The sequence below is a fragment of the Cherax quadricarinatus genome, chromosome 24 (assembly GCF_038502225.1).
Source record: "Cherax quadricarinatus isolate ZL_2023a chromosome 24, ASM3850222v1, whole genome shotgun sequence".
Taxonomy (NCBI): domain Eukaryota; kingdom Metazoa; phylum Arthropoda; class Malacostraca; order Decapoda; family Parastacidae; genus Cherax; species Cherax quadricarinatus.
Genome location: NC_091315.1, coordinates 19,870,992 through 19,897,774, shown reverse-complemented (window position 1 = coordinate 19,897,774; position 26,783 = coordinate 19,870,992). Strand labels below are relative to the sequence as shown.

The window sequence follows — 26,783 nt, the reverse complement described above, 5'->3', positions numbered from 1 at the left end:
TTAACCTTTCCTCGTACGACATTCCCTTGAGCTCTGGGACTAGCCTTGTTGCAAACCTTTGTACTTTCTCTAACTTCTTGACGTGCTTGACCAGGTGTGGGTTCTAGACTGGTGCTGCATACTCCAGTATAGGCCTAACATACACAGTGTACAGTGTCTTGAACGATTCCTTATTAAGGTATCGGAATGCTATTCTCAGGTTTGCCAGGCGCCCGTATGCTGCAGCAGTTATTTGGTTGATGTGTGCCTCCGGTGATGTGCTCGGTGTTATGGTCACCCCAAGGTCTTTCTCCCTGAGTGAGGTCTGTAGTCTTTGTCCACCTAGCCTATACTCTGTCTGCGGTCTTCTTTGCCCCTCCCCAATCTTCATGACTTTGCATTTGGCTGGATTGAATTCAAGAAGCCAGTTACTGGACCACATGTCCAGCCTGTCCAGGTCTCTTTGCAGTCCTGCCTCATCCTCGTCCGATTTAATTCTTCTCATGAACTTCACATCATCTGCGAACAGGGACACTTCAGAGTCTATTCCTTCCATCATGTCGTTCACATATATCAAAAATAGCACTGGTCCTAGTGTGTGTGTGTGTGTGTGTGTGTGTGTGTGTGTGTGTGTTTGCTTGTGTGTGTGCATGTTCAATTTGATTGATATCAGTCAGAAATCATTCTGAGTAATGATTCACACACACTGCATCACCTTGATGATTTTGTATTTGTTGTAAGCTTATAATGAGTAATTATAACACTCAGTTATTCCATGTATCATTTGGGGTAATTTACCATAGGCAGCTGAAGTTAATCAAAAAAAGTTTTCTTTAGTACCATGGTGTATAATACCATATCTTGTATAGCACACCGTCAACTATACATATCTTGTAGCACTTCTAAATGTAGTAATGATAATTTTTATTTCCCTCAGATGTCTGGTACCTAAATGCGATATCAATAGAACCAACCCAACCTATAATGAGAGCTTTATTTACTTCACTATTCCATACCTCAATGCATCTGCAAACTATGATGAATGCCATCGATATCAGCGACTAAATGACAATGATTCATGTTTACCAGAAGACTACAGTAAAAGTAACACCACTGAATGCCCAGAGGGGAAGGTATTTGCAGATGATGTCTTTGTCTCGACAATTGTCACAGAAGTAAGTTTACACAGGTATATGATTTTACTATTCAACTTCCACACCTAATTAATTTAATGCCCCATGAATAGAAAAATACTGTATTAACTCCTTCACTGTCATGACCCCTGAAATTAAAAGTGCTGATAATGTTGTTATTGAAGCAAACCTAATAAAAACCCATAAAACAGACTTATTGGAGTAGGAGGACCCTACCCTTCTTCAGAAAAATCATCAAAAATTGATTGAATATTGCTGCTACTTGTGGTCCTATTTCACTAGTTTCTTCAGTTCTGTCAATTGATATCTAGAAACATCCATTAAAGTCATAAAAAATGCCCTAGAAAACACCTCAGTCATTTTATTAAACCAAACACAAGGTTAGAGGTTTGCTTTTTCCATCATGCACTGCATGTTACAGGATTTTTTTATAAGTTGCACACTCCCTTCACAGGCTTATATTCTCTTGTCTGTGCCAAAATTTATTGATCACAGCATATTTGATGGCACTGTGCTTAAAACAGATCTACATGAGTGACACTGGCACCAGTAATTCAGATCTCTGGTGAACAGCGGATGCCATCATGTGGATGAATTCATTTTGGACACCGAATGAAAGATAAAACATGGATACAGGATTAATTTCCACATGAATGAGGTGTTCTTTCATGACAGGGTCAAAGATGGTCAGTAATTTCAGTAAACCAAGGAAATTTCCCACACCGGAGTCATCTTCCAGCTGATGTGACTCCCTGTGTCCTTGCAAAGCCAAGTTCTGAGTCACAAGGAATTTCATGCAGTGAAGAAATCTCAAGATATCACACCACTTCTACTTTTCCCTCTCAATCTTTGCTAAATTTCTTTTCATTTCTTTGTACTTTGTGAAGCATTCCCAATGATTCTTATCATTTTCATGAACGCTAATCCCTTTAGGTGTTTTCCACTGGTTAAATCCACTTTTCCTGCTCCAGTGAGGACTGATGGTCTGACCAGGAATAGAGATGACAGCAGATACAAAGTGCAGACCTTTTAGAAGGGGATTAGACCTACCATAAGCAAGTCACTTCCTCACCATGACCATTTCCCAATTTCCTCTTGAACCAAATTTTTTTCATTGAGTGGTTATTTGTTGGTAGGAAAGGCCCCTCACTGTTCTGGAAATACTCCGAACCCAGCTTTATTATATCTATTCTCAATACTTCAGGTATAATTGATTTTCCAGTATTTTTGCAGAACTTCAGAAGTCCATCGACATGCTGTTCAATCACTTCTTGTATGACAGTTCAAAGCTCTTTGACACCATCCAGTTCAATAGGTTCAGTTTCATCAGGTAAAATGTCAATAAACTCAACATTGCCACCACCATCGCCTTACCCTCCTGTCATGTCCATGTTCTCTCTTGCAGCATCACTTTTAACCCTTTGACTGTCGCGGCCGTATATATACGTTTTACGAGGTGCCGTGTTTGACGTATATATACTCATAAATTCTAGCGGCTTCAAATCAAGCAGGAGAAAGCTGGTAGGCCCACATGTGAGAGAATGGGTCTGTGTGGTCAGTGTGCACCATATAAAAAAAATCCTGGAGCACGCAGTGCATAATGAGAAAAAAAAAAACTCCGACCGTTTTTTTTAATTAAAATGCCGACTTTGTGGTCTATTTTCGTATAGTATTTATGGTTGTATTCTCGTTTTCTTGGTCTCATTTGATAGAATGGAAAACATATTACAGATATAGAGGTGTTTTTGATTGATTTTACTATAAAAAGAACCTAGAAATGGAGCTCAAAGTAGGGGAAATGTTTGATTTTTGCCAATGTTCAAAAGTAAACAAATGATGCCATTGCCCAATAAATGTCCAACTAGCCATTCTAATATGCAGTCATGAATGGGTTGATGTTATTTATACAGTTATTACAGCATTGCAGTAGTCTGCATAATAGTAAGTCTAATATTTTTTGTTTGAATAAAAATTCAAAATAGAAAGCAAGAGTAATATCAGAGGGGCCTGGAGACGTGACTGATGAACAAAGAAAACGTTATTTTAGAGCCTGGAATGTCTGCATTGTTCATTCTGGACTTTATTTTGAAATTGTCATATTTTTTAGTTTTCGTGAAATTGGCCAAATTGCAAATTTCTGACCACATTATTAGGTAGTTGAAATCAGTAAATGGGCAGTTTCTTGTACTCAATCGATAGAAAAAATGAAGTTCTAAAGAAATAGCTATGAGTTTGGGCGACTGGAACAATGGAATTAGCCGAAAATAGGGCTCAAAGTGGGCGAAATCGCCGATTTGTAAACAGCGGCGAGGTTGCTAACTTCGCGAGAGCATAATTCCGTCAGTTTTCCATCAAATTTCGTTTTTTTGGTGTCATTACAATCGGGAAAAGATTCTCTATCATTTCATAAGAAAAAATAATTTTTTTTTTTTAAATTTTGCGACACCAGGAGACACCTCAGGATTGGGGGTTGCGACAGTCAAAGGGTTAATCTCGTCATACTTGGATTTATCTGACTTGACTTCCTCCTTGGCTTGTGACACATTTGTACTTGATCCACCTTTGGATTGTAACAAACTTGTAGCAGGTGCAGGGGACTCCATGGGATGTATCAAACAACTTGTTCCAGGCTTTTCAAAGAAGAGCATGAGGAACTTGCTCAACTTCTTGGCTTCCTCCTCTAACTTTTGTCTCTTCTGTCCTTCAGCTCTACTTTCCTTCTTTGTGAAGAAACTTTTCATGGTCTTTTTACATAGTGCTCTGTAATAAGGAAATGAAACTTTTAATAAGAACATTAAATTTTAAAGATTTTTCACAAAATTCTAGACTACCTCCCTAGTTTGTGTGGGAGAATGGTCTTAACTGCCAGTTGGCACTGAGCAGTGGTACTGTGAGGTATGTGGTCATGCAGCTCCCAGCATTGTATTGTTACCTAATAATTTATATACTAAATGGTTTAACCCTTTGACTGTTTTGGTCGTATATATACGTCTTATGCGCCACTGTTTCGGACGTATTTACATGCGTAAATTCTAGCATCTTCAAATCAAGCAGGAGAGAGCTGGTAGGTCCACATTTGAGAGAATGGGGCTGTGTGGTCAGTGTGCACCACATAAAAAAAATCCTGCAGCACGCAGTGCATAATGAGGAAAAAAAAAAACTGACCTTTTTTTTTTGGATTAAAATGCCGACTTTGAGGTGTATTTTCATGTAGTATTTATCATTGTATTCTCGTTTTCGTGGTTTCATGTGATAAAATGGAAAACATGTTATAGAAAGAGAGATGATTTTGATTAGTTTCAAGATGAAAACGACCTTGAAATTGAGCTCAAAGTAGCGGAAATGTTTGATTTTTACCAATGTTAAGGAGTAAGCAAATCACAATACACGTCCAATACACGTCAACTGGGGAGTCTAATATTCTTTCACTAGTGCACCGATATTATTTATACCATTTTTACAATAATGCAGTAGTCTGCATAACAGTAAGTTTTGTATTTTTTTGTATGAATAAAAAATCAAAACAGAAAGCAATAGTAATATAAGAGGGGCCTAGAGACATGACTGATGAACAGAGGATATGTTATTTTAGTGCCAAGAATGTCTACATTGTTTATTTTGGACCCAATTTTGAAATTGGCATCTTTTTTAATTTGTGTGAAATTGGTCAAATTGCCAATTTCTGACCACTTTATTGGGTAGTTCAAATTGGTAAATGGGCGGTTTCTTGTACTCGACTGATAGAAAAAATGGAGTTCTAAAGAAATAGCTATGAGTATGTTCAACTGGAACAACGGAATTGGCTAAAAGCAGGGCTCAAAGTCGGCGAAATTGCCGATGCGTATACGTCGCTGAGAGTGCTAACTTCGCGGGAGCGTAATTCCGTGAGTTTTCGACCATATTTCGTGCTTTTGGTGTCATTACCATTGGGAAAAGATTCTCTGTCATTTCATGAGGATTATTTTTTTTTTTCCAAAAATTTTGCGACATAGAATGACAGTTTCAGAAAAGGGCTTGCAACAGTCAAAGGGTTAACAATCAAGCCATTCTAGTGCTTCTCACCCATTATAATCAAAGACAGATCAAACATCTGAAGAAAATTCTTTTTTTCACTATCTGAGGATGGCTTGTCTGACTTTAACCCTTTGACTGTTTTGGTCGTATATATACGTCTTACACGCCACTGTTTCGGACGTATTTATATGCGTAAATTCTAGCAGCTTCAAATCAAGCAGGAGAAAGCTGCTAGGCCCACATGTGAGAGAATGGGTCTGTGTGGTCAATGTGCACCACATAAAAAAGATCCTGCAGCACACAGTGCGTAATGAGAAAAAAAATTGATCATTTTTTTGGATTAAAACGCCGACTTGAGGTGTATTTTCGTATAGTATTTATCATTGTATTCTCGTTTTCATGGTCTCATGAGATAAAATGAAAAACATATTACAGAAATAGAGATGATTTTGATTAGTTTCACGATGAAAACGACCTTGAAATTGAGCTCAAAGTAGCAGAAATGCTCGATTTTTACCAATGTTCAGGAGTAAGCAAATCACACTACATGTCCAATACACGTCAACTGGGGAGTCTAATATTCTTTCACTAGTGCACCGATATTATTTATACCATTTTTACAATAATGCAGTAGTCTGCATAACAGTAAATTTTGCATTTTTTGTATGAATAAAAAATCAAAATAGAAAGAAATAGTAATATAAGACGGGCCTAGAGACATGACTAATGAACAGAGGACATGTTATTTTAGTGCCAAGAATGTCTACATTGTTTATTTTGGACCCTATTTTGAAATTGGCATCTTTTTTAATTTGCATGAAATTGGCCAAATTGCCAATTTCTGACCACTTTATTGGGTAGTTGAAATCAGTAAATGGGTGGTTTCTTGTTCTCAACTGATAGAAAAAATGGAGTTCTAAAGAAATAGCTATGAGTTTGGTCAATTGGAACAACATAATTGGCCAAAAACAAGGTTCAAAGTCGGCGAAATCACCGATGCATATATGTCGCCAAGACCGCTAACTTCGCGGGAGCGTAATTCCATGAGTTTTTGACCAAATTTTGTACTTTTGGTGTCATCACCATTGGGAAAACATTCTCTATCATTTCATAAGAATTTTTTTTTTTTTCCAAAAAATTTTGCGACGTAGAATGACAGTTTCAGAAAGGGGCTTGCGACAGTCAAAGGGTTAATAGAAACTTCTCAATGGTGTCCCCTTCATGTGGTGCCCAGGGTATGTGCCATACCTTAGGCGTACACCACTGAGCATTAACACTCACAATGCTCTCATACATTCCCCTTTTTGCCTCCATGGATAACATTCTTTGTCTCCACTGGTGCCTCAGTGCACCACTCAACTTTTTTCCTCGTCAGTTCTGCTGTTCACCTTGTCTTTCATAGACCCATGAAATGGTACAAGTTATAGAAATTAAAATCCAAAAATAGAAGTTATGTTGAAATTTTTGTGGTAGAAATCTAAAACAGATGAAAAACTCTACTTTGTAAATACAGTACCATACATACTGTACACATTACTCATTATTTAATAAGAGATTAGAGAGAAAATAATTTGACATAAATTTGACTCTGCAGTACTTCATATACAGTTGAATACTGAAAGTCTTGGTCAGACAGACCAGAGGCATTCTGAACTTATGATCCATTTGATCTAATCAACCATGAAAAGCCAAGGAAAAAATACCAAAATATAAATTACAATACAAATTAAATAAAGACTGGTACTCACCTTATTTACTCTAAATTGTATACATATACAGTATGTAATTCATGTTAGATATTGTTATGAAGCTAAATAGTGGTATTAAACACTGAAATTCCTTAAAAAGAATATGAATTTCCACTCGCTGTGTGGCATCAGATATACAGTGGAACCTCGGCTTACAAATTTAATCCATTCCATGACCTTGTTCGTATGCCAAGTCAGTTTTCCTCATTTAAATTAATCGAAATGCGATTAATCTGTTCCAGCCTCTCAGGAGGCATGACAAAATAATGCTATCGACTCTACGGCTTAGTTATCTACCACAATTCATCTAATATAGCATAATAAACAATAACATAGAAACATGATACATACTCTAGAATGAATAAAATAGGCCATAACATGGCAAGTGATGGCAATGCCGGCAGCGGCAGAAAGCATCTGCCATTTACTCTCCCACTCTAGTATCTTCCCAGTCCACAACCCCACACTTAGCTTGTGTTTATCTATAATTAGTGGTGAGGTTGTCACATAAGTAACCACAGGTGTGGTCATGATCACTGTATGAAGACATGATCACTCTGGCCACAGCATTGCGGTCACTCAGAATGGCACAAATCTTCCTATTAACACTTGGTTTGCACTGAGATAGCCGTGGTCTAGAAGTACCTACAGCCACCCAGAGGGTGGCTGTAGGCACGTGCCACCCTACAGCCACCCTCTGGGTGGCTGTAGGGTGGCACAAAAATATGAAAAAAATTACGAAAAATGTCTAAAAATGACAACATATTATTATTATTATTATTATTATTATTACTATTATATTGTATTATTATTATTATTAGTAGTAGTATGTATGTACAGTGGACCCCCGGTTAACGATATTTTTTCATTCCAGAAGTATGTTCAGGTGCCAGTACTGACCGAATTTGTTCCCATAAGGAATATTGTGAAGTAGATTAATCCATTTCAGACCCCCAAACATACACGTACAAACGCACTTACATAAATACACTTACATAATTGGTTGCATTGGAAGGTGATCGTTAAGTGGGGGTCCACTGTATTATTATAATTATTATTATTAATACATACAGTGGAACCTCAAAAATCGAACGTATCACATATTGAACGCTTCGAAAATAGGACCATTTTTTCGGACAAACTGTGTCCCTATTATCGAACGCACCCCTATTTTTGGACCGCCGGGTACGGGACCTGTCTGCCACTCTGTCCGCGTCCCCGCACAGGCGCCGTGAGCAGTCTAGCTTTGTTTATGTTTGAGTGAACACTAACCTGTGCTCTCATTCACGCATTTTACGATTATTTCGTTGTGTTTAGTGCTTGTGGGACTGTGAAATAAGTTGCCATGGGCCCAAAGAAACTTGCTAGTGGTACCCCTGTGGTAAAGAAAGTGAGAAACATCATAGATGTGAAGAAGGAAATAATACAGAAGTATGAGAGTGGTGCAAGACTTGTTGAGCTTGCCAGGATGTATGGGAAAAACAAGTCGACCATCGGTTCTATCCTGTCAAAGAAAGACAAATCAAGGAAGCTGATGTTGTGAAAGGTGTTAACCCTTTGACTGTCGCGGCCGTATATATTGACGTATATATACTCATAAATTCTAGCAGCTTCAAATCAAGAAGGAGAAAGCTGGTAGGCCCACATGTGAGAGAATGGGTCTGTGTGGTCAGTGTGCACCATATAAAGAAATCCTGGAGCACGCAGTGCATAATTAGAAAAAAAAACTCCGACCGTTTTTTTTAATTAAAATGCCGACTTTGTGGTCTATTTTCGTATAGTATTTATGGTTGTATTCTCGTTTTCTTGGTCTCATTTGATAGAATGGAAAACATATTATAGAAATAGAGGAGATTTTGATTGATTTTACTATAAAAAGAACCTGGAAATGGAGCTCAAAGTAGGGGAAATGTTTGATTTTTGCCCATGTTCAAAAGTAAACAAATGATGTCATTGTCCAATAAATGTCCAACTAGCCATTCTAATATGCAGTCATGAATGGGTTGATGTTATTTATACAATTATTACAGTATTGCAGTAGTCTGCATAATAGTAAATCTTCTATTTTTTGTTTGAATAAAAATTCAAAATAGAAGGCAAGAGTAATATCAGAGGGGCATGGAGACATGACTGATGAACAAAGAAAATGTTATTTTAGAGCCAGGAATGTCTGCATTGTTCATTCTGGACCTTATTTTGAAATTGTCGTATTTTTTAATTTTTGTGAAATTGGCCAAATTGCAAATTTCTGACCACGTTATTGGGTAGTTGAAATTGGTAAATGGGCAGTTTCTTGTACTCAATCGATAGAAAAAGTGGAGTTCTAAAGATAAAGCTATGAGTTTGGTCGACTGGAACAATGGAATTAGCTGAAAATAGGGCTCAAAGTGGGCGAAATCGCTGATTTGTAAATATCGCTGAGGTCACTAACCTCGTGAGACCATAATTCCGTCAGTTTTCCATCAAATTTCGCTTTTTTGGTGTCATTGCAATCGGGAAAAGATTCTCTTATCATTTCATAAGAAAAATATTTTTTTTTTTTTTTTTTTAATTTTGCAACACCAGGAGACACCTCAGGATTTGTGGTTGCGACAGTCAAGGGGTTAATATAGGGAGTGGATTAGGTGCCTTCTTCAAAGATTAAGGAGATTTGTGCCAAGTGGAATGATGTCCAAATATTTGTGCAGAAGTACCACCCTGAGCAAACTGAAACAAGCCATCTTTGCAATAAGTTCAATGACAGAACCATGTCCCATTTTAGGGAAATGTTAAAGAGGCACCAGAAACAGAGGACTGTGGACAGTTATTTTGTGAGACAGGGGTCCAGTGACTCTCAAGCTGGTCCTAGTGGCATTAACCCTTTGAGGGTTTCAGCCGTACTAGTACGGCTTACGACCCAGGGTTTTTGACATACTAGTACGCCTAAATTCTAGCGCCCTCAAATCTAGTGGGAGAAAGCTGGTAGGCCTACATATGAAAGAATGGGTCTATGTGGTCAGTGTGCACAGTATAAAAAAAATCCTGCAGCACACAGTGCATAATGAGAAAAAAAAACTTGGACCGTTTTTTTGGACTAAAACAGCAACTTTGCACTGTACTTTTGTATGGTATTTATTGTTGTATTCTAGTTTTCTTGGTCTCATTTTATAGAATGGAAGACATATTACAGAAATTGAGATGATTTTGACTGGTTTTACAATGAAAAGTACCTTGAAATTGAGCTCAAAGTAGCAGAAATGTTCGATTTTTACCAAAGTTCAAAAGTAAACAAATCATGCCAAGCGTCCAATACACATCAACTGGTGAGTCTAATATTCTTTTGCAAGTGCGCCAATATTATTTATACCATTTTTTACACTAATGCAGTAGTCTGCATAACAGTAAATCTTCTATTTTTTGTGAGAATAAAAATTCAAAGTGGAAAGAAAAAGAATGTAAGAGGGGCCTTGAGACGTGACTAATGAACAAAGGAAATGTCATTTTAGTGCCAGGAATGTCTTTCTTGTTTATTCTGGACCCTATTCGGAAATTGGCATCTTTTGAAATTTGTGTGAAATTGGCAAAATTGCTAAATTCTGACCACTGTACTGGATAGTTGAAATTGGTAAATGGGTGGTTTCTTGCACTCATTCGACAGAAAAAATGGAGTTCTAGCGAAATATTTATGTTTTTTGTCGACTAGTGCAGTGGAATTGGCCGAAAATGGGGCTCAAAGTGGGCAAAATCACCGATGCGTAAACATCGCCGAGACAGCTAACTTCGCGAGAGCATAATTCCGTAAGTTTTCCATCAAATTTCATAATTTTGGTGTCATTATGATCGGGAAAAGATTCTCTTTCTTTTCATAAGAAAAAATTATTTTTTTTTTTTAAATTTGGCCGACCCTTAGAACGAGTCTCGCAGAGGGCCTGTCGACCCTCAAAGGGTTAAAAGACAGAGAAGGGAAGTAACCCCAGAGAGGGCTTTACCTGAAGTCCTCATGGAGGGGGATTCTCCTTCCAAACACTAACCCCAACTCCCTCTCTCCTCCTCCCTATCTTCCAGATGCCATCACCAATCTTCAATAAAGGTAAGTAAAAATGTTATTTTATATGTATTACTATACATAATTAAAAACTATAGTATTTGTTGTATGTAAAACTGTAATTAATCTCTATAAAATGTATTTTTTGTGTGAATATTTTTGGGTTTCTGGAACGGATTAATTGTATTTCCATTATTTCTTATGGGAAATATTGCTTTGAATTTCAGACTTTTCGAATTTAGAACTAGCTCCTGGAATGGATTAAGTTTGATTTTTGAGGTTCCACTGTACGTATTATTATTATTATTATTATTATTATTATTATTATGTGTATTATTATTTTTATTATTATTAATTTAAGGAACTGGAGCACAGATCCAATTCCCTGGATCAAGAGCCCATCACCACGTACATAATAATAATAATAATAATTATTATTATAATAATAATAATGATATAATAATTAATAATAATAATAACAGTATGAGGGGAATGTATGAGAGTATAGTTTTACCAACGCTCTTATATGGGTGTGAAGCATGGGTGATGAATGTTGCAGCGAGGAGAAGGCTGGAGGCAGTGGAGATGTCATTTCTGAGGGCAATGTGTGGTGTGAATATAATGCAGAGAATTCGTAGTTTGGAAGTTAGGAGGAGGTGCGGGATTACCAAAACTGTTGTCCAGAGGGCTGAGGAAGGGTTGTTGAGGTGGTTCGGACATGTAGAGAGAATGGAGCGAAGCAGAATGACTTCAAGAGTGTATCAGTCTGTAGTGGAAGGAAGGCGGGGTAGGGGTCGGCCTAGGAAAGGTTGGAGGGAGGGGGTAAAGGAGGTTTTGTGTGCGAGGGGCTTGGACTTCCAGCAGGCATGCGTGAGCGTGTTTGATAGGAGTGAATGGAGACAAATGGTTTTTAATACTTGACGTGCTGTTGGAGTGTGAGCAAAGTAACATTTATGAAGGGGTTCAGGGAAACCGGCAGGCCGGACTTGAGTCCTGGAGATGGGAAGTACAGTGCCTGCACTCTGAAGGAGGGGTGTTAATGTTGCAGTTTAAAAACTGTAGTGTAAAGCACCCTTCTGGCAAGACAGTGATGGAGTGAATGATGGTGAAAGTTTTTCTTTTTCGGGCCACCCTGCCTTGGTGGGAATCGGCCAGTGTGATAATTAAAAAAAAAAAAAACAGTAAGGAGAAACTTCAAAAGGCTGCCAGTAGTTAGCACCACCATCAGCAAAACATTGGTAACCACTACTAGTACACTTTTCACCTGTCTAGACTTAGTCTATAAGTACAGTGGTCCCTCGACCAACGATATTAATCCGTTCCTGAGACCTCATCGTTAGTCGAAATTATTGTTAGTCGAGTTAATTTTCCCCATAAGAAATAATGGAAATCAAATTAACCCGTTCCTGACACCCCAAAGTAGTGAAAAAAAAAATTTTACCACATGAAATATTAATTTTAATACACACAAACTGAAGAAGACATGTACAATTACATGACACTTACCTTTATTGACGATCTGGTGATGATTGATGGGATGGGAGGAGGGGAGAGTGTGGGTGGTGGTAGTGTTTAGAAGGGGAATCCCCTTCCATTAGGACTTGAGGTAGCAAGTCCTTTTCCGGGGTTACTTCCCTTCTTCTTTTAATGCCACTAGGACCAGCTTGAGAGTCACTGGACCTCTGTCGCACAACATATCTGTCCATAGAGCCCTGTACCTCCCGTTCCTTTACGATTTGTCTAAAATGGGCCACAACATTGTCATTGTAATAGTCACCAGCACGGCTTGCAATAGCTGTGTTAGGGTGATTTTCATCCATAAAGGTTTGCAGTTCAACCCACTTTGCACACATTTCCTTAATCTTTGAAGTAGGCACAATGGATTCCACAACTGCCATAGGCATCTCAGGGTTAGCCCCAAACCCTTCAAAATCTTTCTTAATTTCCATACTAATTCTCACCCTTTTTATCACAGGGATGGCACTAGAAGCTTTCCTGGGGCCCATGGTGACTTTATTTTGCAGGTGCAATCACTAAAAACGCTGTGATAATATGAAATGTTCCGATTGTATGTTTGGATGCGACCTCGGTGGCTGGCTTGTAAACACTGCGCAGGCCACACGTGGACGCATCTTGAACGGAACGAATCGCATTGGTCGAGTTTTTTAGCGCTAGTCGAGGCAAAATTTTTGCGTTAAAATGTATCGCTAGTCGGATTTAATGTTATGCAATGCTGTCGTTGGTCGAGGGTCCACTGTATTAGCCCCTTCAGGGTCCAAGGCCAAAATCTGAAGTGGTGCCCCAGTGTCCAAGAATTTAAAAAAAAAAAATGTTTTTTTTTCTTATGAAATGGTAGAGAATCTTTTTGTGAAGGTAATAAAATAAAAAGTACGAAATTTGATGGAAAATTGACGAAATTATGCTCTCGTGAATTTTGATGTGTCAGCGATATTTACGAATCGGCGCTTTTGCCGATTTTGACTCCCATTTTAGGCCAATTACATTATTCCAGTCGACCAAATTCTTAGCTATTTCACTAGTATTACTTCTATTCTATCGATTGAGCACAAGAAATCGCCAAGTCAACTGTTTCAACTACAAAATAAAGTGATTGGAAATTGGTAATTTGGCCAATTTAACACAAAGTTCAAAATATTCCAGTTTCAAAATAGGGTCCAGAATAAACAATGTAGATATTCCTGGCACTAAACTAACATTTCCTCTGTTCATTAGTTATGTTTTGAGGCTTTACAAATAAATTCCATTTTGATTTTTTATTCACATAATGAATTTTTATTCACACCAAAAAATAGAAGATTTACCGTTATGCAATATTGTAATAATTGTATAAATATCATCACCACATTTGTGAATGTATATTAGACCCACCAGCTGGCGTGTATTAGACGTGTGAGGTCGTTTGTTTACTCTTGAACATCTGCAAAAATTTAACATTTCTGCTAATTTGAGCTCAGTTTCAAGCCATTTCCTGTGCTAAAACCAATCAAAATCATCTCTATTTCTGTAATATGTCTTCCATTCTATCAAATGAGACCAAGAAATCGCAAATACAACTATAAAAAACACATGAAAAAATACTGCAAAGTTGCTGTTTTAATCGAAAATCTTGGTTTCAGTTTTTTTCTCTCATTATACACAGTGTGCTGCAGGATTTGTTTTATGTGGTGCACACATACCACATAGATGTATTCTCTCATATCTAGGCCCAAATGTACCACACAGTTTATCAGAGTGAGCTGAGCTCATGGCGTAGATCTACGGTTTGGACCCTGAACGTAAAGCCGTAGATCTACGGGACGGACCCTGAAAGGGTTAGGTTAAGTCTGCCCGAAATGCCTCGGCATAATAGTGGCTTTCTTTGCTCCAATTATATTATGATATGTAAACACACATTGTAACCTTTGCAAAGAAATAAATATTTTATTTATTTATTTATTTATTTATTTATTTAAGGAACCTCCCTTGAGGGGGAAGTTTGCATCCTGGAATTTCCTTCGTATCCGGAAGCAAAAGATCGACTGAACAACGGTTTGTATCCTGAAAAATTCGCATGGTGGGGAGTTCGTAAGCCGAGGTTCCACTGTACTGTACAATTTTAATACTCGGTTTATCATGCGCTCACTAGTATGGTAATTATGTGCCCCAAACATTGAAATTCTTGAAAATTTTTCATTGATACTCTTTTAACAATAATTTTGTCTCACACTATGATTGTTTTGCCATTCAAGACCATATACAATAATTTGAGATTTTATGATTTTTTAGCATGTACCTCTTTGTTCAAGCAATTCACAGCACTCACACATTAAACCATAAATGCAGCAGCTAAGATAAAAACAATGCTGATGTTTATATTCAAGAGTGACGGTATGATCATCAGGATCATCAGCTCTAGAAAAGAGATGTGCTTTACAATGAAAAGCATGAATAGATTCCTGTCTTTGAAGCAACACTGGTAACCTATTAAACAGTCTTGGACCTACCTAAGAAAAGGCTTTTTCAGCAAATGAGTTCTCCCCAACAGCACAACGCTCAGTCAGTCTGAAAGAGTCTGTAGCAGTTTGCAGAAACATTCTCAAGCCCACTGTAAATAGTACAAGCATATTAACAAGATTTTTGGCTCTTTAAACTTAATACTGAAGCTTTAAATGTTAATAAATAGAGTTTAAATTTAGGTCTTACCTTGATAGGGAACTAGTGCAGTTAATACAAGAAGGGACTTGTCAAATCTCTGGAGTGGAGTGAAAATACCAATCTAGCTGCATGATTCAGTACAGACTGAAGTCTTTTAACCCTTAAACGGTCCAAACGTGTATATACATTCTTTTAACATCTGAAAGTATGTAAAAAATGTAGATCTTCTTTTTTGTTTTACATTTGAAAACGTGTAAAAAAAACTTTTATCTACATTTTTTTTTGTTACATTTGAAAATATGTAAAAGAAAGTAGATCTACTTTTGGAGTACTACGAATGTGAACGTCGATCTGTTTGGACCGTTTAAGGGTTAAGGAAGTAATTAGGCAAACCTACAAACAGTTGTGAAAGTCAATTCAAGAGGAAACAAACATGTGGATGAGAATGAAGGTACTCTGCATATCAAGATATAATCTGACTGCATAAAGATTATGAACGATTACAAATGTGAAAATTGCAAGATTTAACTATCTGGTTAATATGTCCTACAAATGACAATGAAGAATCCAGGTAAACACCCAGCTCTTTCACTGATCTCACAGGCTGCAAAGTAACACTGCCACAACCTAAGAAACTAAAATCTCTAATTTGTGTTTCCATGAGATTTCCACTGATTATCAAAATCTTTATCTCACCCTTTGAAGCTGTGCTTCTTTCTTCAGCTCTTCATACTGGAATTAGTAAATCATATTACAGTACTGTGCTTTGTTAATTGATGCATGCATTTTGTATTAGACATTTGACTCTCATTAAATAAAAGTTGCATAAATTATCAAAACTCTTAATGTTTTTAATGCTGAATGACCCACACAGGTTTAGTGATTACTGTAACTGTAAGGTTATGTATAAGGTTATGGCACAAATTTTGAACAATGACAGTTGGATACCTACCATATTACTTGGGATTTAGCAAATCATCTTTAAAATTAATTATATGTGAACTTAATGAGTCTTGTTTTTGATTCTCAACAGTTTAACCTGACCTGCCACAATGCATGGAAATCCCAGATGGCTCAGACAGTGTACTTTGCAGGAGTTTTAGTTGGAGCATTTTCCTTTGGTATCGTGGCTGACCTGTAAGTTATCCATGGTTAGGACTTTGTGCTAATAAATAAGTATTGAGAGGTAGGCTTTTCAGTGCACAGTTAGTGTTTTTAGAAGAGTAACTGATATGTCTGGTAACAGCTTAGTAAAACATTGAATAAAAATGGTATCTGTAGGTAAAAGGAGAGGTGAGAGTAAACAAAATGAAAAGGGTGCTTTAAGAGAGAGGTTTGAATAATTGCTTTGGAAAAAGAACAGTAAGTTGAGAAACCTTTATAAAAAAATTTTAAAAGAAAAATTGTGAGATGCTGAATATAACCATAGAAATATTGAAAAGATGGAGATATAATTTTAAGAAACTTTGGGAATGTAGATGATATGAAGGTTAAACGTGCATGCCTAGATCAAGGAACAATGAGGTCTATAAGAATACAGTACTGTATATGAAATACCTGGGCCTTGGACTTCCAACAGGCTTGTGTGAGCATGTTAGATAGGAGTAAGTGAAGGAAAGCCTTTTATGTGATTTAATGTGCTGTTGAAGTGTGAGCAGTATAACATTTGTGAGAAGATTCAGGAAACCAGTTAGCTTGGAGGTGGGAAGAACATTGCATGCACTCTGAAGGAGGGGTAGGGATGTTGTAATTCAAAGGGTTATTTGAGACGGATGTTTCTGTCCAACTTTGACCATAAATTAGTTACAGAGAGAACACAAAGGGAAGGGTGCCAGAATATTTATAAGAGGGAGGGAGAGGAGAGGTAGAATGAGAGAGAAATATAATATAGTAATAGTGGTGGTAGTAATGATGTTGGTGTGGTGGTAGTAGTAGAAGTACATGTATAGTAGTAATAGTATTTTAGTAGGAGTATAGTAGTAGTATAGCAGTAGTAGTGCAACAGTGCTGGAGGTGGCAATAAGAAAGTAGTAGTTTTGGTACTGAAAAAAAGGGACAGAGAGTGGATTACTGTTGACAAGTAGAGCAAAATGGTCATTAGGAGCCTTAGAACCTGAAACCTTCATCAATTTTGTGTATATAAAGTTTTTTTTTGCTGGTACTGTATCTGTCTTCCCAGTGTCATCTAAGCTGAATGCTAACTGCTATGTGTAGACAATCTTCAGTAATTTCCTGTAATCTTTCCTAATAATATTCATATGTGGTGGCATCATCATGCATGTTACTCCTTATAACTCTTGAAACCCATCTTCAACTAAATAAAGCTTTCCATTATTGCACATTCACTTGCCATCCCTCAAACAGATTCTTGTTTTTTTCTTTTAATTACAACATCCAAACACTTAGTCATACCATGGTCTTTATTCAACCTCTTTGGCTATAAGATAATTTAGAAACATTGAGCTGCATTAATTGAGTATTAGCTTTATTTTTATCTTTACAAAGAGGGATGGTGCACATTGTAGAAGTTGACAGACTTAAAGCTTTGGTGATGCCACCTAATTTTTCACCATGATCAAATTGACATAAAATATAATTTGTTCTACCATAATATTCCTTCTGGGCTTTCCATCACTGAATTTATTACTCTATGGCCAAGTAGAACTCATTTTGGATGTGATGGAGTGTAAATGAACATTTTATCAAGCTAAAATAACAGACTTTTAACTACTCAAAACAAATGATAGGAGGGTATCTTATGTGTCTATACTGATCAGATTGGTATGCAAGATGAGAACTGTATGCCACCCTAAGCCCAGAGAGTAACATCATGTTAATGCTTCCTAAGCCAGATCACACTTTTAATGTATAAGTTTGTTCTCTGCCACATGCTCCATTTCTTTATGTGGTTGGTGGTCCATGGGTGTGCTTGCCAAGGTGGGCTGATATAGAGGTAATTTTGTGCTAGAGCTTTCTCAGAGTTCTGTATCATTAAAGTGTGTATTTCAGGACTGGACGCAGAGTAACAATAATGATTGTAATCATTATTATGGCGGTTTCTGGAATAACTATAGCCCTTGTTCCTGGTCTGACAACATTCAATGTTTTACGCTTCATTAATGCAATGGCCACTACTGGTTTATTTCAGACAAGTTTTGTTTTAGGCAAGTATGAAATTTTGTTACTTTATTATTTGAGCATTCAAGTTACAGTGGTGTATTTAGTGCTGAAGAAATGAAAATCTTATAAAAATGTTACAAAATGGCTGAATATAACTATAATATATTATGAAGTAAATAACATTTGTAAAAACTATCTCAGGGATGGAATTCGTGGGTCCAAGTAAACGTGTGATGTGTGGGATCATAGGGGAGTATTTCTTTGCTCTCGGAGAAGAGCTGCTCGGGCTGATAGCTTGGTGGCTGAAAGACTGGCGGATGATACAGCTACTAATATCTGCCCCAGTGTCCTGCTTTATTTTCTACTGGTGGTGAGATTACTTAACCATGTACAAGCAGAACTTCTGTCTTGAAAATTTTATATGAATTGTTTAATATATTTTTCAGTGGTTAAAGTAAATTAATAGTATTGTACATGGTAAGCACACTACAGTGGACCTCCAGTTTTCGTACAGTCCGCTTATTGTACAATTTGGTTTTAGAACACCTTTTGGGGCAAAATTTTGGTCCAGTTTTTGTACCTCAGTCCAGAAATCGTATGTATCATACGCGTCTGCCCGCACAGGAACTCTATCAGTCTGGCTTTGTCACTAGTCGAGTGAGCATTAAGCTGAAACATTTTGCATTTTTGTGCTTGTATATTGATTGCAACTGCAAAATAAGCCACCATGGGCCCAAAGAGAGTTCTTAGTGCCAGCCCTATGGTAAAGAAGGTGAGAAAAACGATAGAATTCAAGAAAGAGATTGTAGAAAAATACGAAAGTTGCATATGTTCAGCCAAGCTTGCCAGGATGTATGTGTCCATTAGAAGGATTTTGGAGGGTTTGAGGCTGACCCTGTCGACCCTACACCTGTTGTGGAATGTATTGTCTTTGGGGAAGTCCATGGGGTTAGATGTGAGTGGCCAGGATGTGGAAGAGTTAGTGGAGGACCACAGTGAGGAGCTACCCACTAAAGAGCTGCAAGAGCTTCATCTGGAACAGCAACAGACCACAGCTGAGAAAATTGCTTCAGAGGAGGAGGAAGAGAGAGGGAAGAAGGTGCCTTCTTCAGTGATTAAGAACATGTGTGCAAAGTGGAATGAGTTGCAAACTTTTGTTGAAAAATATCACCCTGACAAAGCCGATACAAGCCGTATCTGCAACATGTTCAACATGTTCATTAAAATTAGACATTTACATTTATTTCTCATTGTTTTCTGTATGTAAAACTTTAGTTATTCTTTAAAAAATGTATTTTTTGGTGTCTGGAATGGATGTATCTACATTATTTGTTACGGGTAATATTAATTCGGTTTTCGTACCTTCGGTTTTAGAATGACCTTCTGGAACGGATTAAGTATGAAAACTGGAGTTCCACTGTACAGTGGACCCCCGCCTTACGATATTAATCCATTCCTGAGAGCTCATCGTAAGCCGAATTATCGTAAGGTGAATTAGTTTTCCCCATAAGAAATAATGGAAATCAAATTAATCCGTGCAAGACACCCCAAAGTATGAAAAATAAATTTTTTTACCACATGAAATATTAATTTTAATACACACAAACTGAAGAAGGCATGCACAATTACTACTCTACTAAGAATAGAATACATGACACTTATCTTTATTGAAGATCTGGTGATGATTGTTGGGATGAGAGGAGGGGAGAGTGTGGAAGTTGTTATTGTTTAGAAGGGGAATCCCCTTCCATTAGGACTTGAGGTATCAAGTCCTTTTCTGGGGTTACTTCCCTTCTTCTTTTAATGCCACTAGGACCAGCTTGAGAGTCACTGGACCTCTGTCGCACAACAAATCTGTCCATAGAGGTCTGTACCTCCTATTCCTTTAAGACTTTCCTAAAATGGGCCATAACAGTGTCATTGTAATAGTCACCAGCACGGCTTGCAGTAGCTGTGTCAGGGTGATTTTCATCCACAAAGGTTTGCAGTTCAACCCACTTTGCACACATTTCCTTAGTCTTTGAAGTAGGCAACTTCCTCAATTTCTCTCTCCCCTCTTCTGAAGCAGTTTCCTCAGGTCTGGCCTCTTGCTGTTGAAGATGATCTTGCAGCTCTTCAGTGGTTAGTTCTTCATTGTCCTCCTCCACCAACTCTTCCACATCCTCCCCACTAACCTCCAACCGCATGGACTTTCCCAATGCCACAATAGATTCCACAACTGGCATAGGCTCCTGAGGGTTAGCCCCAAACACTTCAAAATCCCTTTCTTCTACACATTGTGGCCACAGTTTCTTCCAAGCAGAGTTCAAGGTCCTCTTAGTCACTCCCTCCCACGCCTTACCTATAAGGTTTACACAACTGAGGATGCTAAAGTGATCTTTCCATAACTCTCTTAGAGTCAATCGAGTGTCTGAGGTCACTTCAAAGCACTTTTGAAACAGCTTTTGTGTAGAGTTTTTTGAAGTTTGAAATGACCTGCTGGTCCATGGGCTGCAGGAGAGGAGTGGTATTAGGAGGCAAAAACTTGACCTTAATAAACTCATGTCCCTAGAAAGTCGCTCTGCCAAGTCTGAAGGATGACCAGGAGCATTGTCTAATACCAAGAGGCACTGAAGATCCAGTTTCTTTTCCATTAGGTAATTTTTCACATTGGGGGCAAATGCATGGTGTAACCAGTCATAGAAAAGGTCCCTAGTGACCCATGCCTTACTGTTTGCCCTCCACATCACACACAAATTAGCCTTGATGACATTGTTTTTCCTGAACACTTTGGGAGATTCAGAGTGATACACTAATAAAGGCTTCACTTTGCAATCACCACTAGCATTAGCACACATCAGAAGAGTAAGCCTGTCTTTCATAGGCTTATGTCCTGGGAGTGCCTTTTCCTCCTGAGTAATGTAGGTCCTGCTTGGCATTTTCTTCCAAAACAGGCCTGTTTCGTCACAATTAAACACTTGTTCAGGTTGCAATTCTTCACTGTCTATGTAATCCTTGAATTCCTTCACATATTTTTCAGCCGCTTTTTGGTCCGAACTGGCAGTCTCACCATGCCTTATCACACTATGTATGCCACTACGATTCTTAAATCTCTCAAACCAACCTTTGTTGGCCTTAAATTCACCCACATCACCACTAGTTGCAGGCATTTTTCTAATTAAATCATCATGCAACTTCCTAGCCTTTTCACATATGATCGCTTGAGAGATGCTATCTCCTGCTATCTGTTTTTCGTTTATCTACGCCAATAACAGTCTCTCAACATCTTCTATCACTTGTGATCTCTATTTCGAAAACTAACTTGCACCTTTTGCAAGAACAGCTTCCTTGATTGCCGTTTTGTTGGCCACAATAGTAGCGATGATTGATTGGGATTTGGTATACAACCTGGCCAGCTCCGAGACACGCACTCCAATTTCGTACTTAGCAATTATTTCTTTCTTCATTTCCATAGTAATTTTCACCCTTTTTTCCACAGGGTTGGCACTAGAAGCTTTCTTGGGGCCCATGGTGACTTATTTTGCAGCTATAATCACTAAAAAACACTGATAATATGTAATGTGCCAAATGTATGTGTGAATGTGACTGCACTGGCTGGCTTGCAAACACTGGCATGCATGAGGCAGCTGAGGCCACGCGTGGGACACGTCCCGGACAAATCGCGTGAGGCGAGGCAAAATTTTTGCTTTAAAATGTATCGTATGGCGGATTTAACGTAACGCGATGCCATCGTAAGGTGGGGGTCCACTGTATTTCCTTTTCTAAAATAAATTTTCTTTGTGAATTATTTTGGTGATTATCTATGGTTTTGTGAATTATTCTTGGTTCCAATAACTTTTGTGTTTTTCAGGTTTATTCCTGAATCTCCACGGTGGCTACATGCTCAAGGAAAAGATCGGAAACTTGTAGCTGTTCTGGAGAAGGTTGCAAAAGGAAATAACAAAACATTTTCCCCTCTGTTTTGGGTATATATTTTTGTCATTGTACACTAATCAGTAATTTTTATGTTTTATAATTATAAAACATAAAAATTATTGATCAGTGTACTGGTCAACACTCATTTTCTGGTTAATGATATTACACCAATTTTAGGGTAAGTTTGTGGTGCTGATTCTGAATATGTCATCGATTTTGCTTGACTGGCTCTAGTTTTTAATAAATTTGGTATCCCACTGAAAGGCGTAAAAGATATGAAAATATATATTGATTAGGTAGGGCTAACTTACAAATCACATTGAAATTATTTTCTAGATCATGCAAAAGTCAAATCATGTAATATATACTAGCACTTAATGCTATATAATAACAGATTAACATAGTAAGATCATTCAGTTACCACTAATTACTGCATATGGAAATGTTGTTTGTATGACTTTCTTCTATGTTGGTCATCAGCAGTTTTATTGAGTGAGCAGAGGGAATAGATACATATTGGTTACCAGTGTGTGATAAGGCACATTTCAGCCTTCTGATGGAGCTGTCTGTAAACAGCCGCCAATCTCCTGGTCTGTATTCAAGTCCCTTTCAAAGAAGTCCAGGGATGTTATTGTAGTATACAAGCTCTTCATCTTGGCCGAAGTAGGGAAGGAGTTCAACCTTTCTTGTCTGATAAGCTGTTATTTTAACTTCTTGTTGTAGTCAGTTCTTTTTCTTTTAGTCTGGATGCTAAAAGTTCAGATGCTTGCTCTGACAGACTGAGGTCACATATCAGATCATTGAGTTGTTGTTGGGAGAACTGCTGAGATGTTGAAATGCTTACTTCATATTCACTTCCATTACTATCACCTGTGTTACATCCTAAACCCTGAGTCTCTTCAACATCTGACAATGGAAGGTCAGGCAGTATTGTAAATACTGGTATGGGAATGTCTTCAATGGGGTGGCACAGGTCTCCTTGCTGACTCCAAATCAAGATATTCCCACTTGATTTTCTTGTATCGATTGAAACCTTTCACATTTACCATACAGAAATAACAATCATTGTGGTGGTTTTTCAGCTCTCTCCACACCATAGGCACACCAAAGTTTAAAGTTTTCCTTTGCCTATTTTTCCACTGTCGTAAACATTCGAAAACAGGTTTTGCAGATCATATGAGGAACCCAAGACTTGTCTTGTTCTCCAAGTGCCACTCCAAAATAAGCAAGATAAGCTTGTTTTACAATATCTGTGATTTTTTCTTTGTTTTTGCAAAGACTATTTGCCACAAATGTAACAAAATGCATTTGGATTGCTTAAGCAGACTCTTTGTGAAGAACTCATGTTTATCGTGAAAAAATAACAAAATAAAGGTTACGATATTGTCATGTGGTCGTTGTTGATACATCTCCTTTCATTAAATATTAAATTGTTTAAAAATAAAATTCTAGTCTTTATTAAAATAATCTGTATATACATATACATGTTTTTATTTTTTTTTTCTTTAACAAACCGACCATATCCCACCGAGGCAGGGTGGCCCAAAAAGAAAAACGAATGTTTCTCATTTTAAATTTAGTAATTTATACAGGAGAAGGGGTTACTAGCCCCTTGCTCCCGGCATTTTAGTCACCTCTTACAACACACACGGCTTACGGAGGAAGAATTCTGTTCCACTTCCCCATGGAGATAACAGGAAATAAACAAGAACAAGAACTAGTGAGAAAATAGAAGAAAACCCAGAGGGGTGTGTATGTATATGCTTGTATATGCATATGTATATGCGGGGTAGGGGTCATCCTCGAAAGGGTTGGAGAGAGGGGGTAAAGGAGGTTTTGTGGGCGAGGGGCTTGGACTTTCAGCAAGCGTGCGCGAGCGTGTTAGATAGGAGTGAATGGAGACAAATGGTACTTGGGACCTGATGATCTGTTGGAGTGTGAGCAGGGTAATATTTAGTGAAGGGATTCAGGGAAACCGGTTATTTTCATATAGTCGGACTTGAGTCCTGGAAATGGGAAGTACAATGCCTGCACTTTAAAGGAGGGGTTTGGGATATTGGCAGTTTGGAGGGATATGTTGTGTATCTTTATACGTATATGCTTCTAAACTGTTGTACTCTGAGCACCTCTGCAAAAACAGTGATAATGTGTGAGTTTGGTGAAAGTGTTGAATGATGATGAAAGTATTTTTCTTTTGGGGATTTTCTTTCTTTTTTGGGTCACCCTGCCTCAGTGGGAGACGGCTGACTTGTTGAAAAAAAAAAATGTATGTGTAGTGTGACCTATGTGTAAGAAGTAGTAGCAAAACGTACCTGAAATCTTGCATGTTTATGAGACAGAAAAATGGACACCAGCAATCCTACCATCATGTAAAACAATTACAGGCTTTCGTTTTACACTCACTTGGCAGGACGGTAGTACCTCCCTGGGTGGTTGCTGTCTACCAACCTACTACCTACAATGTATACATGTGTTATGGCTAAATTCCCTGTTAATTGAGGGTAGGTATGTAATATCTCACAAACTAGAGCCAATTTGAAAAATCTACTGGCATTTTCGAATTCAGCAACCCCAAGATACCCTAAATTCCTTCAAATATCTTTAGCAGTGACCTTTTTTTTTCTATGCTGCAGAGAATATAGAGAATATATGTGGAACAAGAGAAAAAGAGTAATTTTTTACACCTAGAAGACAAGCTGTTCAGTAATTATTTTTATAAACAACTATTAATTTTAAATGATCAAAATTCTGAATTTTGTTATTAAGTAAGAAATTTTGAATTTCATTTCAGAAAATATCTCTAATATAGACTTCTCCAGTTAAGAGCAAATGCTTTCCTAATTTCCATAATTATTTAGAATGACTTAGGAAAATTTGAATTTTCTGTTTATAAGTGATATTCCCTTATTGTGGTTGAACTAAAAGTGAGTTGTCAAATTTCTGTTATTTGGAATTTTCTATCATTTGATCTCCCTCCCCTCCCTCCCCTCCCTCCCCTCCCTCCCCTCCCCTCCCTTCCTTCCTTCCTTCCTTCCTTCCTTCCTTCCTTCCTTCCTTCCTTCCTTCCTTCCTTCCTTCCTTCCTTCCTTCCTTCCTTCCTTCCTTTCTTCCTTCCTTCCTTCCTTCCTTCTGTCCTTCCTTCTGTCCTTCCTTCCTTCCTTCCTTCTGGTATCCTGGGCATTGCTTTTGGTCTCAAACTCCTCAAAACCATGAAATTGATCTTCACTGACACTTCCATCTGTGTTAGAGCATCACTTGGGAAGAGAAGAGTCCCAGATTTGCTGGGGAGTCACATATTTCTTACCGCTAGGCATGCTGAAAAAGGACAACGGAAATGGCATTCCTACAATGCACCACTGGCTCCCTGATTTTTTTTATATGGTGCACACTGACCATGGAGACCCATTCTCTCACATGTGGGCCTACCAGCTTTCTCCTGCTTGATTTGAAGCCGCTAGAATTTATGCGTATAGATACGTCAGAAACAGTGGCACGTAAGACGTATTTATACGGCGTAAACAGTCAAAGGGTTAAGGGGGCTGTAGGGCAAATTTCGTAACTCGTTTATTTACCGTCCGATTTTCTCCAGTTTTGGTGCACAAGACAAAGTGTTCTCACTCTTTCTCGAAAATATTTATAAAAAATATACCTCAAACAACAACTGAGAAAAGACTGATTTACTGAAAATGCCCTGTGGGTTGATGTAACTCTTATATGCGGCTACGTAAGGTGGTTTGGACACTTGGTGCCGAGAGAACAATGCTAATACTAATTCGGACCGTAAGATTTCCCTCTAAATACCTTATCGTTATTTCACAAAAAAATAAAGTTTGTTAGTTTCTGGAATATTGCAAAAAAATCTGCCCTTTACTCCCACATAACTCCCGAACTATTTGGAATATTTTCAAAAACTCAATGGTCAGGATAAGAGAAATCATTATTCTACAATATCTGTGAATATTATTCCATTTAATTAAGTAATAAAGGAGCCACATCGAATTATAGGTGAATAAGTTACTTCCGAGATATCGGCCGGGAACGCCGGCCGGCCCCCGTCTCAAAAAAAAAAAAAAATTTTCGCGAAAATCGCGTTTGTTTGGGTGTATTTCTTAGTAAACTGATGTTCTAGTGCAGTTAGCCTCTTCAAAACACCGTTTTCTCTTACTCAGAGACGACAGGGTAACAAGTTACACTTTTATATCGAAATATTCCCGATAATCTCTGGGCCATATTATGGCCTATTTTATTCAGTCTAGAGTATATAACATGTTTGTATGTTATTTAGAGTGTTTATTATATCATATTAGATCAATTCTGATAGACAAATAAGCCGTAGAGTTGATATATAAGCTGATATAAGCGTAATAATGGGCGATTCCTGGCTGGCACCTCGAGCGCTGGAACACTGCCGAGCGTTCCACTCTGGTTCCCGGTAGTCACTAAGTCTCCGGATAAGTCCCGCCTACTGTTTTATGATGCCAAATAGTCAGTTATTATATTAGAAAGAATAATGCAAGAAAAGGTGATAAAAAACAAGAAAATAACTCCAAAAAATATATAGGCCGTGAGCAGACTCGGTACCAACATCGCCGTCACCATACCTGATATAAATGACTATAATTTCTTGTAGAAACGTCGTAGAACATTCATTCTGGTACCATTGTGTTGCCAAAG

At 37.9% G+C, this 26,783-nt stretch overlaps 1 protein-coding gene and 1 long non-coding RNA gene across 4 annotated transcripts in view; one reads left to right on the top strand and one right to left on the bottom strand.

The window, feature by feature from the left end:
- Positions 1–26,783, top strand: part of LOC128690853 (organic cation transporter protein) — a 49,733-nt gene that overhangs the window by 16,572 nt on the left and 6,378 nt on the right. For both annotated transcript variants that reach the window (XM_070088228.1, XM_053779608.2), the window contains exons 3-7: positions 917–1,154; positions 16,108–16,211; positions 18,084–18,238; positions 18,396–18,564; positions 22,045–22,159. In XM_070088228.1, the coding sequence (XP_069944329.1) occupies positions 917–1,154; positions 16,108–16,211; positions 18,084–18,238; positions 18,396–18,564; positions 22,045–22,159 (781 nt within the window). The remainder of the gene's footprint in view (positions 1–916; positions 1,155–16,107; positions 16,212–18,083; positions 18,239–18,395; positions 18,565–22,044; positions 22,160–26,783) is intronic.
- LOC128690854 (uncharacterized) overlaps positions 1,480–26,783 on the bottom strand; it is a 32,476-nt gene continuing 7,172 nt past the window's right edge. For both annotated transcript variants that reach the window (XR_011392376.1, XR_011392375.1), the window contains 2 exons: positions 14,924–15,024; positions 1,480–3,893 (listed from right to left, as the gene is read on the bottom strand). This is a non-coding gene — a long non-coding RNA (uncharacterized lncRNA). The remainder of the gene's footprint in view (positions 3,894–14,923; positions 15,025–26,783) is intronic.